Source organism: Cervus canadensis, chromosome 25, assembly GCF_019320065.1.
Source record: "Cervus canadensis isolate Bull #8, Minnesota chromosome 25, ASM1932006v1, whole genome shotgun sequence".
Taxonomy (NCBI): domain Eukaryota; kingdom Metazoa; phylum Chordata; class Mammalia; order Artiodactyla; family Cervidae; genus Cervus; species Cervus canadensis.
Genome location: NC_057410.1, coordinates 21,344,410 through 21,356,916, shown reverse-complemented (window position 1 = coordinate 21,356,916; position 12,507 = coordinate 21,344,410). Strand labels below are relative to the sequence as shown.

Genomic DNA, 12,507 nt, shown 5'->3' with positions numbered 1-12,507 from the left:
CTCTCTCTTTCTTTTCAACCTACTTCTAGCAAAGCCAAAGAGACTAAATCATTGAGGACCTATGGACATGACGGAAAGAGGCACATGATTCCACTACTGTCAATGCAGAATGGTACCTGGGGTTCAAAGCAGAGAAGGACAAGAGTACTTATCTCACCCCAGAAACTGAAATTGTATTCATACTTCTTATGGGAGGTTAATAAAGCTGTCAGAGAAATAAAGAATAAAGCAATCAAAATCACAAAGGGCAGACTGGCGTAATTAAGGCAGCTTTCTGTCCCCTAAGCACCTGAGATTGCACATCTCATTTGGCTTAATAAAGTCATTGTTGGGAAGGACTTGCTTGTGAATTACATAGTAATAATACTGATTTTAAACACCAATTTCTACCATTTCCTTTATGTTGCTCTGCTTTTGTGCATAAAAAGCTGGGGTTGCAATGTCTAAGAAGATTACTAAATACACTCTGATGATATTACATCAGCATGAGTCAGTTGAGATTAATGAAACAGATTTAATTCAAATATTCCTCCAGCTTTGTCAGGCAAAATACTGATGCTGCTGTCACTGGACTTTTCAACTTGCGAATCTTTGTTATGCCTATGAAGTTGGGTAAGAAATAAACCAAAGGTACTTAATCTGTGCAAAAATATTTCTTTCTAATTACTCAAAGTGCTTTTTACTTGGTAAGGTCTGGTAAGCAGGAATAAATTATTTAACTGGGACTTAAATTCACGTGTTGTTGATAAAACATTGAATGTTAGTGGACTGATTGAGTAGGTGACATATGTTCATGAGGAGATAGAAAAAGACAAGCATCCTAAATGATAAGCATAGAAAGGAAGTGAATATGTAGCTGAAGCTTATTTCCAACTCTTCCTTTTAAATTAACATTTTTGGTGTAATTATGAAAATAAATGGTAACTTAGAAATTTTCCAAGAATGAAAAAAAAAATCACCTGTTATCAATCCACTGCTAAGATAACTACTGTGAACACTTCAGGGCAGTGTTTTCCAAACTAACCTACCTGCTTATATGAACAACCTGAAGTGCCCTAGTTAAAATGCAGATTCTAGGGCCTCTCTTCTCTATATTTTGGCTCAGTACATACAGCATGGGCCTGGATAATCTAGTTTTAACAAGCAAAGCAGACTATTCTTATCATCAGGCAAGTTTAAGAAATACTATTTTCTTTTTTCCCCCAAACTTTAAGCTTTTTATTTTGTATTGAGGTTTAGCCCATTAACAATGCTGTGGTAGTTTTGGGTGAACAGTGAAGGAACTCAGCCATACATATACACGTATCCATTCTTTCCCAAACCCCATCCCATCCAGGCTGGCACATAACACTGAACAGAGTTCCATGTGCTATACAATAGGTCCTTGTTGGTTATCCATTTTAAATACAGCAGTGTGTACATGACCTTCCCAAAGTCCCTAACTATCCCTTCCCTCCCAGCAACCATAAGTTTTTTAGGAAATACTATTTTCTTAGAGCATATCTTTTCTGTGCACATAAGCAAGCTCTTCTTTTATGATTATTTATAAGGCTATGGCTTTTCCAGTGGTCATGTATGGATGTGAGAGTTGGACTATAAAGAAAGCTGAGTGCCGAAGAATTGATGCTTTTCAACTGTGGTGTTGGAGAAGACTCTTGAGAGTCCCTTGGACTGCAAGGAGATCCAACCAGTCCATTCTGAAGATCAGTCCTGAGTGTTCAGTGGAGGGACTGATGCTGAAGCTGAAACTCCAATACTTTGGCCACCTGATGTGGAGAGCTGACTCATTTGAAAAGACCTTGATGCTGGGAAAGATTGAGGGCAGGAGGAGAAGAGGACGACAGAGGATGAGATGGTTGGATGGCATCACCGACACAATGGACATGGGTTTGTGTGGACTCCAGGAGCTGATGATGCACAGGGAGGCCTGGTGTGCTGTGGTTCATGGGGTCGCAAAGAATCAGACATGACTGAGCAACTGAACTGAACTGAGCTGATTTTCTTCAAGCCTGTTCTGTTTGAGAACTTGGTATAATTGATGTTTCCCAGCTCTTTATCCTTTTACAGAAAGTGAGACACAAGTATCTGTTGGTCCAGGGCAAATGACAGCTTCTTTATTTAAAACTAACTCAGAAGGATTAATCTGGAAAAGGATTTTTCTCTTCTCCACATCCTTCTGAGATGAAGTAGAATAAACAGATTTTACTTTTCAGAATTTCACTGCCCTCTGCATTTGTCTGTTTTTAAGGATTGGGACCAAGGACACGTCCCATTTTGGAAATACGAAGCAAGATTTGGATTCACTGCTCTTGTGCTGAGTACTCAAAAATAAAACTAAATATGCTTATACCAGCAACACATCTTGTAGCTGTAATTTGAAACTGCTGATTCTAATTTAATTTATTCCTTTTAACCTACATTCTTAGTTTAAGCAAGTAGAGTGTAAAGGAAGGAGATAAAAATATAAAAAACTTCCTGCTTTAGTTTAAAATATTAAGGAGTTAAAACCAAACCTGATTTCACATCCAAAAACAAAAGACAGAACACCTACCAAAAGTTATCTGAGGAGGTGAAACCACCCAACAGGAGTTGCCACCATCACTTAACCCAGTGTGATATTTTTCATGGACTATTCATGGCAAAAATGCCATTTTTAGGCAATTTTTTATACTATTCTGATTCGTCATAATCCCCTTCTGCCATCCCTTTATTTCTTCAATTTGGAGAATACAAGTCGATGTTAAGTTGACTCAGTCATTCATGCCTTCTCCTTTAGGAGGCTCCATGGATAAATTTCTTTCTGGGGGACCTTTAGACCAGAAAGATTATATTTCTTTTGAATATCCAATTTGGTTTTTATTGTGCTGAAACTTTAAACTGTGGTGTTGAGAACATCCTCTATTTTCTTTGGCTACTAGGAGACTCAAGAGGCAAATTTGCAGCTGAACTCTAATTTCTGAACAGGACTTTATGGTTAATAATAAGTCATTTTGCTTATTACTTTGATAAATAGCTTCATTTTATTTTTCTGGCTTTTACATTTTTGTCACCATAATCAGTTCAGTTCAGTTCAGTCACTCAGTTGTGTCTGACTCTTTGTGACCCCATGGACTGCAGCACGCCAGGCTTCCCTGTCCATCACCAACTCCCGGAGTTTATTCAAACCCATGTCCATCGAGTCGGCGATATTATCCAACCATCTCATCCTCTGTTGTTCCCTTCTCCTCCTGCCTTCAATCTTGCCCAACATCAGGGTCTTTTCAAATGAGTCAGTTCTTTGCATCAGGTGACCAAAGTATTGGGAGTTTCAGCTTCAGCAACAGTCCTTCCAATGAATATTCAGGAGTGATTTCCTTTAGGATTGACTGGTTGGATCTCCTTGCAGTCCAAGGGACTCTCAAGAGTCTTCTCCAACATCACAGTTCAAAAGCATTAATTCTTTGGTGCTCAACTTTCTTTATGGTCCACTGGAAAAACCATAGTTTTGATATCCTCATCTAATTACTTTTATTTATGGTATATTCTGTATGTGACTTCAAGCACTTTTTAATGAATTATAAATAAACTATGTTATAACATAGTATTAACATAAGTAGAAAGCTAATGACTACAAAAATGATACATTGCATATTAAAGCCAATAATGAATGATGTTTGAATATTCTATACTGTTAGCTATCATCTTATGAGCTACAAATAATCATCTACTTTATCACATAAGACTTACTGATAAAGCAATGATACAAAGAAAGCACATTTGGTAAATTTTAAAACCCAATTATAAAATCTCAGAGCAATCTCAACTAGAAGAGAACTCTTAACTTTTTAAAAGAAAACTACCAAAAATTTATAGCAAATGTGTATTTAATGGTGAAATTTTAGAAACACTTGCACCAAACTCAGGAGCAATACAATGGTGACTACTATGTGCTACAGGTTTTATTCGAGATGTCTTAACCATATCATCTGGACAAGATAACAAAGGAAGTATAAAGAAAGGTACAGTGAAGCTATCAGTTGGAGACAATATGGTCTTCTTTTGAATAAACTTAAAATAAGCACTAGAAACTACTGGAACTAAAAAGTTTATCAATGTAACTAGATCTTATAAAAAATCAATAGACTTCTTTCTTAACACAAAATACTAAATCACAAGCTGCAATTTAAAATGTGTCTGACAACAGCAACAAAAATTTAATATAGTAGTTAATAAAAATGTATAAGATCCTCAGACATTATAAAACTTTACTAAAGTATGTAAAATCTTAATAAATATAATGGTGTACTGTGTTCATTTTATTAGAATTTTCTGATGAACTTTTAACCATTTCCAAAGGGATTTCATTTAGCTTCTATGTAAACAGTTCCAGCCTTATGATAACTCATATAAAACAACGGATAACAGTTTTAAAAGCTCAAGGGATCTATAACCAATTAGTCAGTTGTTTCACATTATTTGAAGGTTTGGATATAATTTAATTTAAACACTTATTTTTTGCAAAATTTCTTACTCTGTACTCTCTATTGGCCAGATCCACTAAAGAATTCTTAAGGCCTGATATACAAGATAAACTTATACTTCCATAACTTTTCATCAACTTCCAGGAAATAATTTTTCTATCAACTTTTAGGGATGGATTCTGCTGATAAAAAAGCATTACATTCAGGATGACTTATACTGTTCTTGTGCTATCTAGACTTTTCTATTCTCTTTATCATCATCTGCATTATACCATTACTTGGTCATAAACACATCTGTTTAGAAGGGAGGCCAAGTGTCAGGCAAAATGAAATTCAGAATAGATCAGTTATGCCACCCCTGAGCAGTTCTAGATAAGGGAAATGGAAGAAAGAAGAAAGACGAGCAAAACTGAGCAGGAAGAGTTGGAGAAATATATGGAAACATGTTTCATTTAAAACATTTTTGCTCTTCACAATATGGAGCAAACTTATTTAGATATATTTTAATCATGAGATGTGCCAGGCATTGCTGGCTGCCTATTCAATAGTCATCTTCCCCTTCTTCACTACCAAGAAAAGCGGACGGTTTTTCAGATACTAAGTGATCAGATGATTTAGGAAATGAAAGACTAGTCTTGATTAGTCTGTGCTAATGATGGTAGTTTCATTCATCTTGCCAGTGGTTGGTTTAGGAATAGGCCTGAGAGAGACAATCAACAGTGAAAGAAGTCTGCCATTCTAGGGGAGATTTCTTCCCCTTTCTAAAAGAGGGCCCAAAAAAAGGGCATTCCTTCTTACTGCCACTGATATCTAGAAACACAACGAACATCATGAAATGAAGGGAAGACAGTTTAAGAAGAGCCAACATGTGAGGATGGCCGGGCAGAAGGATATAATGAAGCTCAAGCCCTGATGATCCCATTAAGCCAATAAATTATCTAACTCAGAAATGCTCCTATCTCCGCACTATTTCTTAAGTGAGAGAATTATTATTTCCTTTCAGCACTTAAATCACTTTGAGTTTGGTTTCCATGTTACTTCCAGTAAAAAGACACTCGAACGGATTCTATGCCATGGACAGCAGTACTGGCTAAACAAACACTTATTCTTGGAACAACTTACGATCAACCCCATCTGTAATCTAAACATAAATGGTTTATGCTTTTTCAAAGGGAGGTGTGAGATTCTGAGGTATTTTCACTAATACAAGTGGACAAAGTTATATGATATTTGGAGGTCTGGCTAGAAAAATAATTTCTCTTTTGCTTATATGCAGAAGTAGACTTTTACTCCTGTATGCTTTTGATGCTCATGGCCCTATCAGTTCTATCTCTCTCTGCCTCTAAACAAGAATTTAACAACACTTTTTAGATCAGCCCCTGGCAAAGTCAACCTTGGGGCTGTTTTAGGAAATCAATATGATTTATACATAATTTTTTTTTCATCTCAATGAAAAGAGAATTTTGAAATTGTCTTTCCTTGGCATTGTCCTAAATTCTGAATACGGCCTAACAGAGAGTGTGATGGAACTTGCAAATGATTTTCCAATTAATAAAAATGTGATTCCAAAGCTGAGCTTCAAATTCTAGTAGAATCTAAATTAAGTAACATGTATAAATAGTCTCAAAACACTTAAAAGCATAGCTTATAAACACCAACATCATGGTACATCAATCCATGAGTTCAGATACCAAAATTAATGATGTTTTTTTTCCTCTTGATTTATGAAAGTTATTTCAGCACCTTTGTTTCTGTATAACATAAATGCAGACCTTGTTAATAATGTAATCAGCTCTAGGCTCCTTTACCATGGGAGAGAAGCCCTTGTATAAAACTAAAGATGTTTTCTCTATACTGTAATGGATTAGGTTTGTTTATCTTACTTTATATAGTGCTCAATTCAGTTCCATCAGCATATGGATGCCTAACAAATATTTGATGATGGTGGCCCTGACTGCACAGAAGATATCTTAGTGTTCATAGGAAAATGATAAAATACTCTAAGCTAGTTTAGTGACAAAATTATATAATAACCAGAGAGTGATGCCTTTTCATACCAGTGTATACCCCAAATAAAAGAGAAGGTACAAAAATTAACATCCATTATCTAATATTCGCTGAAAATTTATGTAGCATTTCTGTATACTATTTTATTCAATCCTAGACATAATTATCTGGTCTAGTCATTGAGATTCCTGTTTTCCAGAATCTAAGACGCCTCTGGTTTTATGATGAGCCAATACTTTATGTGCCAATAAAAAAAATTCATCCAATGAAATTATGATACACTTTTTTAAAGATGTACCCTGATTTCAGAGATGGCAAAATGTAAAATAAAAGGCATATCCAAAATAATAATAAAATATGAAACTGATAAGAAAATTCATCCAACTCACACAGTTAGCTGGAAACTGTGGCAAAGACAAGCCGCTGATGACCAAAAGTTAATGTTCCCCGTCCATAGCATGGAATTCCTTCTGAGAAATGTCTGTCCAGCCAGAAACTACACTTTCCACCTTCCAGAGTTCTGACCAAAAGAATGTGAACCCAACTGATGATGTCAGTTCCAACCCAAACAGGTAAAGAAGCAAGAGTACGTTCTTCATCCTCTCCCTCATTCTACCTACCATTTATTGATGCCCAGAGTGATCTCCGAAACTACCTGTTGAACATGGCAAAGCTTTTGTGTCAGCCTGGGTTCCTGAATGACTGCAAACAACAAAGCCCTGTCCAAACCTCTAAGACACTGTGCCAAACAGGGATGCCATGATTGACTTGAGCATAAATAAACTTTTATTTTATTAAGCCACTGTAATTCTAGGCAGGTGTTGCCTCAACTAGAATTACTCCAAACAGTACAGTGGCAGAATTAGAATCTGAGTATCAGGTTCCAAAAGCTGGGCTCATTCTGTGACACTATGCAAATACAAGCCCCAAAAATTACCCTTTCCAAAACAAACAAAAACCAAAATAAAAAGGACTGATTCCTTCATTTTAAGTAGGTTTCATCCTTGATTTGAAAAATTAAGACAGAAATCAATAGATTTAAGGATGACATATTTCAGAGAGAAAGCCCAGAGAGGGACAAATTAATAGTTGTGTATTTGTAACGGCACAGATGTGAGAAAAAACAAAAACAGAATGAAGAAGTGATTTTCAAAGTGGGTAGAAGTGACGCACTTGTATACTTTCTTTTTTGTTTTATTTTAGTCTGATGCAGTTTCATAAAGAAGTTTCAGGAAGTTTTTATATATTTAGCAGGCTAAATGGCTTAGTATCTCGAGATAAAGATGGGCGCATTACCTGAAAGAGTCTGATGCAAAGGAAAGGTAAAGCCTGACTGGCAATGAATGAAAGGGAAAGGAAGGGAAGAAAGTGGGAGATGTCAAGAGCATGGGTTCGCGATTGAAGACAAGAGTTTGAATTGTAGCTCCACCAGTTCTTACATTAGAGTCCATGAACTTGGGCAATCGCTTAATCTCTCTAAAGGCCAATTTTGTTAACCAGAATGGTATGAAAATAAGAGGCACCTTATAGGTTGTTCTGGAAAAGACCCGGATGTTGGGAAAGACTGAAAGCAAAAGGAGAAGAGGGTTGCAGAAGATGAGATGGTTGGGATGGCATCACCAACTCAATGAACATGAATTTGAGCAAACTCCGGAAGACAGTGGAGGACAGGGAAGCCTGGCGTGCTTCTGTCCATGGGGTCTCAAGAGTCAGACACGACTGAGCGACTGAACCATCACAAGAACAACAAGGTTATTCTGAGAATTAAATGAGAACATGCGTGCAAAATACACAGACCATCCATGAGTTAGTATACCCTGACACTGGTTGGCTGTTATTATACTTGCTGCCATTATTTATCGTTAGCTTCCTTTCACATCTAGTTGCAAATAGCCAAGTGTGCTTTTAGTGTAAATCTCTTTTACAGATAGAAAGGGCAATTCCTTGGAAGAAAATCTGCCTTTAGCTTAAGAGCCATAGGAAGTTTCTTTTTAAAACTCAAAAAAAAAAATTTTTTTTAATGTTTTTTGTTACCATGCCTTGAGGGAATGATGAATAGAGAAAATATGAAGGTATGCCTGTCTTGATATTTCAAACACCAGTTTAATTTCATTGCTTACACAAAAATAGAAGTTTATTTTTTTAATTTTACAATATTATAAAGAATAAAAATAAAAGAAAATAGGAAAATAAACTTACTCTTTGTTTTTCATTTGAACCCTTTTTATTGGTCTCTTTTCTACTTTCATCTTCATACACTAGAACAAAGTCAATTCTTCGCTGACCATCATTAAAATAGAGGGAGTCAGGTTTTCCATTAAATTCTTCCTGTGTGGAAAAGAAAAATAAATTTTAATATAGTTTCTTGAAAAGTGTCAGTTCATAAGTGCTTATTTTGTAGCTTTAATAGGTACATCAGAATGTTTACAGAAAATGAGAAATACATCCTTTACTAGTTACTTGACCAAGAGGGCATGACCAACATGATCTTTGCAATCATGGTCTGTTCTTGCTGAAAGAAAGTCCTTGAATTGAGCAGGTTAGCATTATTCTACAAATATATGGGGAAATATCAGCATTGTGAATGTAATACAATTATCCCAGAATTATTCCCACAAGAACAAGAAAAGGAGTTTCAAGTTTGGAAATAAACACAGTAACCAGAGATGCCTATCTAAAGGACTAACGTTCTTTTAACAAGAGAAAAAAAAATATCTAAGGCATAGATATTTATGAAACATATATGTTTATGAAAATCTCAGGGCTTCCCTGGTGGCTCATAGGGTAAAGAATCTGCCTGCAATGTGGGAGACTCAGGTTTGATCCCTAAGTTGGGAAGATCCCCTAGAGAAGGGAATGACTCCCCACTCCAGCATCCTTGCCTGGAGAATTTCACAGACAGAGGAGCCTTGCAGGCTACAGTCCACGGGGTACCAAAGAATTGGACACGACTGAGTGAATGCCTGCACCCTACCTATGTCATATTATCTAACCTTTCCAGCAATTTTCATGACTTCTTTCTGAACCACATCACTTTATAAAAAGTATCATTTTATAACCTTAAACAAAAGTCAAAAAATGCTTTGATACACACAAAATACACAGCAGTCGTTGGTATTTGTCCCCAAATCCACACAAAATACCCACTCAGTCCTAGCAAAAAAACAAAAATCCCAGCAACAAGAACAAATAAATGAGCCTTTAATTTAGAGCTTAAAAGCCTTATGGTGTAAAAACAGAGTCATAATGGCAGAACAGACCTAATACAGCTTAAAACAATCTCTTACCATACGGATTTGGATAGAATTGTTTTTATTTGCTCTAAGGAAAGACTTGAGTTTGCATTTCTCACATAGCTGGTCAAGATCCTTTTTTTTTTTTTTTTTTTTTATTAGTTGGAGGCTAATTACTTCACAACATTTCAGTGGGTTTTGTCATACATTGATATGAATCAGCCATAGATTTACACGTATTCCCCATCCCGATCCCCCCTCCCACCTCCCTCTCCACCCGATTCCTCTGGGTCTTCCCAGTGCACCAGGCCCGAGCACTTGTCTCATGCATCCCACCTGGGCTGGTGATCTGTTTCACCATAGATAGTATACATGCTGTTCTTTTGAAATATCCCACCCTCACATTCTCCCACAGAGTTCAAAAGTCTGTTCTGTATTTCTGTGTCTCTTTTTCTGTTTTGCATATAGGGTTATCGTTACCATCTTTCTAAATTCCATATATATGTGTTAGTATGCTGTAATGTTCTTTATCTTTCTGGCTTACTTCACTCTGTATAAGGGGCTCCAGCTTCATCCATCTCATTAGGACTGGTTCAAATGAATTCTTTTTAATGGCTGAGTAATATTCCGGTCAAGATCCTTATGTGAATTTTGCTTTAGAATTGGAATACTTTTAAACTAAGTGATACTTTTTAATTTTTCAAGTTTTTTCCATTAAAAATTCATGGGAAGGTGGGACTTTGCAGTCACTTGCTGAAACCACTTAATTATTAAGTGTGATTAATTCTCTGCACTCAGCGTCATTTAGTACATAAATCACCTTATTTTACCACCACAACTTTTTCATTTTAGTCACACTTTTGAGACGATGTGTTTTTTTGCCAAATACATACAACTTGATGGGAAAGCACCCAAGTGGCTCAGTGGTATAGAATCCACCTGCCAAACAAGAGACATGGGTTCGATCCCTGAGTCGAGAAGATCCCCTGGAGAAGAAAATGGCAACCCACTCCAGTATTCTTGCCTGGAAAATCCCATGGACAACGGAGCCTGGAGGGCTGCAGTCCATGGGGCTGCAAAGAGTTGGATACAACTTAGCAACTCAACAACAACAACAAATACAACCTGATACTTGTCTTTCTTCTTTCCTACCACAGAGCATCTGAAGATTGTTAACAAGTATGTGCAATTCCTTTCATCCAGCAAGATATTTCACCTGCAGAATGCACTCTGGCAATGTAAGCTAACTCACAGCCCTTCACTGAGGTTGCATTTGACCAGGGACCCTCACTATGAACAGTGTGACCTGGCCTGAGACCTTGCCCAGCCAGGGCACTTGAGGGACCACGGAAATAGACATAGCAACATCCAAGGCTGAGGTCACGACTCAAGTCTTTTATTTGCAATTTCAGCTCTTTAAAATCAGTAAGCTTTGAGAGTATTTAAAGTTATACAAGACATAGAAAACAAGATTATGGTCACCAAAGGGGAAAGGGTGGGGGGATAAATTAGGAGTTTAGGATTGACATATATACACTACTCTATTTAAAACAGATAACCAACAAGGACCAGTATATTACAGGGAAAAATACTCAGTGTTTTGTAATAACCTATAAGGGAAAGAATCTGAAAAGAATATATATATATATGTATAACACTTAATCACTGTGCTATACACCTGAAACTAACACAACATTGTAAATCAAGTATACTTGAATTAAAAAAATAAATTAAAACTGTATTTTTTAAAAGTTGTACAAAAGTGCCAAGGCCTGCCTCTTTTCATTTCAGCAACAGAGTCCGTGAGGCCCCTCTCTTCAATTTCTCTTTCTTTCACTAAAGATGTTACTATTGGTGACAACCTGGGCAGTTGCTAGAGGAAAACTGTGTGTGGAGGAAAAAACTATGAGGCCAAGGGGAAGTGGGGTGGGGTGGAATACAGTCACAAAAACCTGGTGATCATTACAGATGTCTGAAATGTGTACAGAAGCAGCTTGTGCTCTGGAGCCCACATTCTGCTGCCTTTCCTCGGTGGCATCCGCAGGAGCTCATTGAAGCCAGGTTATGAAGAATGACATATGGAAAGAGAACTATGTCTGCATGGGGCCCCCAGCATTCCTCCCTGCATGGCCCTCACTCAGCCACATATGTTGGCAGCCTGCTACCAGACAATCCGGTCTATAGGCATGTCTCTCCTGTGTGATAGAAGACCATGGCCCTTTGTTGCAGGAAAACCCCACTGGCTTGGCAAAAGCTGCCTGTGTGAAATAACTAGGTCACTCTGATATGGTATTATTAGAATGCAATGCTGGGGGAAAGGTGCCAACTCTGTACTGCTGTGAAATCCAGGTTTCCCATCTCTTGGCAGAAAACAACTGGGAAGAAGGGAGGGAGGAACAAATCGCTGGGCTGGAAAGCATTCCTAACAAAGAAGGAAACTGTACCACATCAAAGAGACTGATCTATGAACACATCTGAGCTGTTTAAAATGAAGGCTGGATTGTTTTAAGCTATAAGTTCCACTACAGGCCTGACTCATGCAACAGGTATTAAAATGACAGAAAACTAAAAAACAAAACAACCCTCTTCTAAAGTTTTGATAGTTGTTTCAATAGTTTCCTAGGATAAATACTGATCATCTTAAACAACTGATTAATCAGAAATGGATTTTTCTAGTCCTGACTCTCAAAGTCAACTCAAAATTTGAGCTTCCGTTTTTCTCTACCAAGTCAAATGGCATCAAGGTGAAATACAAAAAAAAAAACAAAAAACAACCAACCCTGAAACAATCTTTCCAGTTCAGCAGC

General features: G+C 37.1%; 1 protein-coding gene across 2 annotated transcripts in view; it reads right to left on the bottom strand.

Annotated features, from left to right (window-relative positions):
- ANO6 (anoctamin 6) overlaps nucleotides 1-12,507 on the bottom strand; it is a 238,900-nt gene that overhangs the window by 81,981 nt on the left and 144,412 nt on the right. For both annotated transcript variants that reach the window (XM_043446905.1, XM_043446906.1), the window contains one exon: nucleotides 8,667-8,795. In XM_043446905.1, the coding sequence (XP_043302840.1) occupies nucleotides 8,667-8,795 (129 nt within the window). The remainder of the gene's footprint in view (nucleotides 1-8,666; nucleotides 8,796-12,507) is intronic.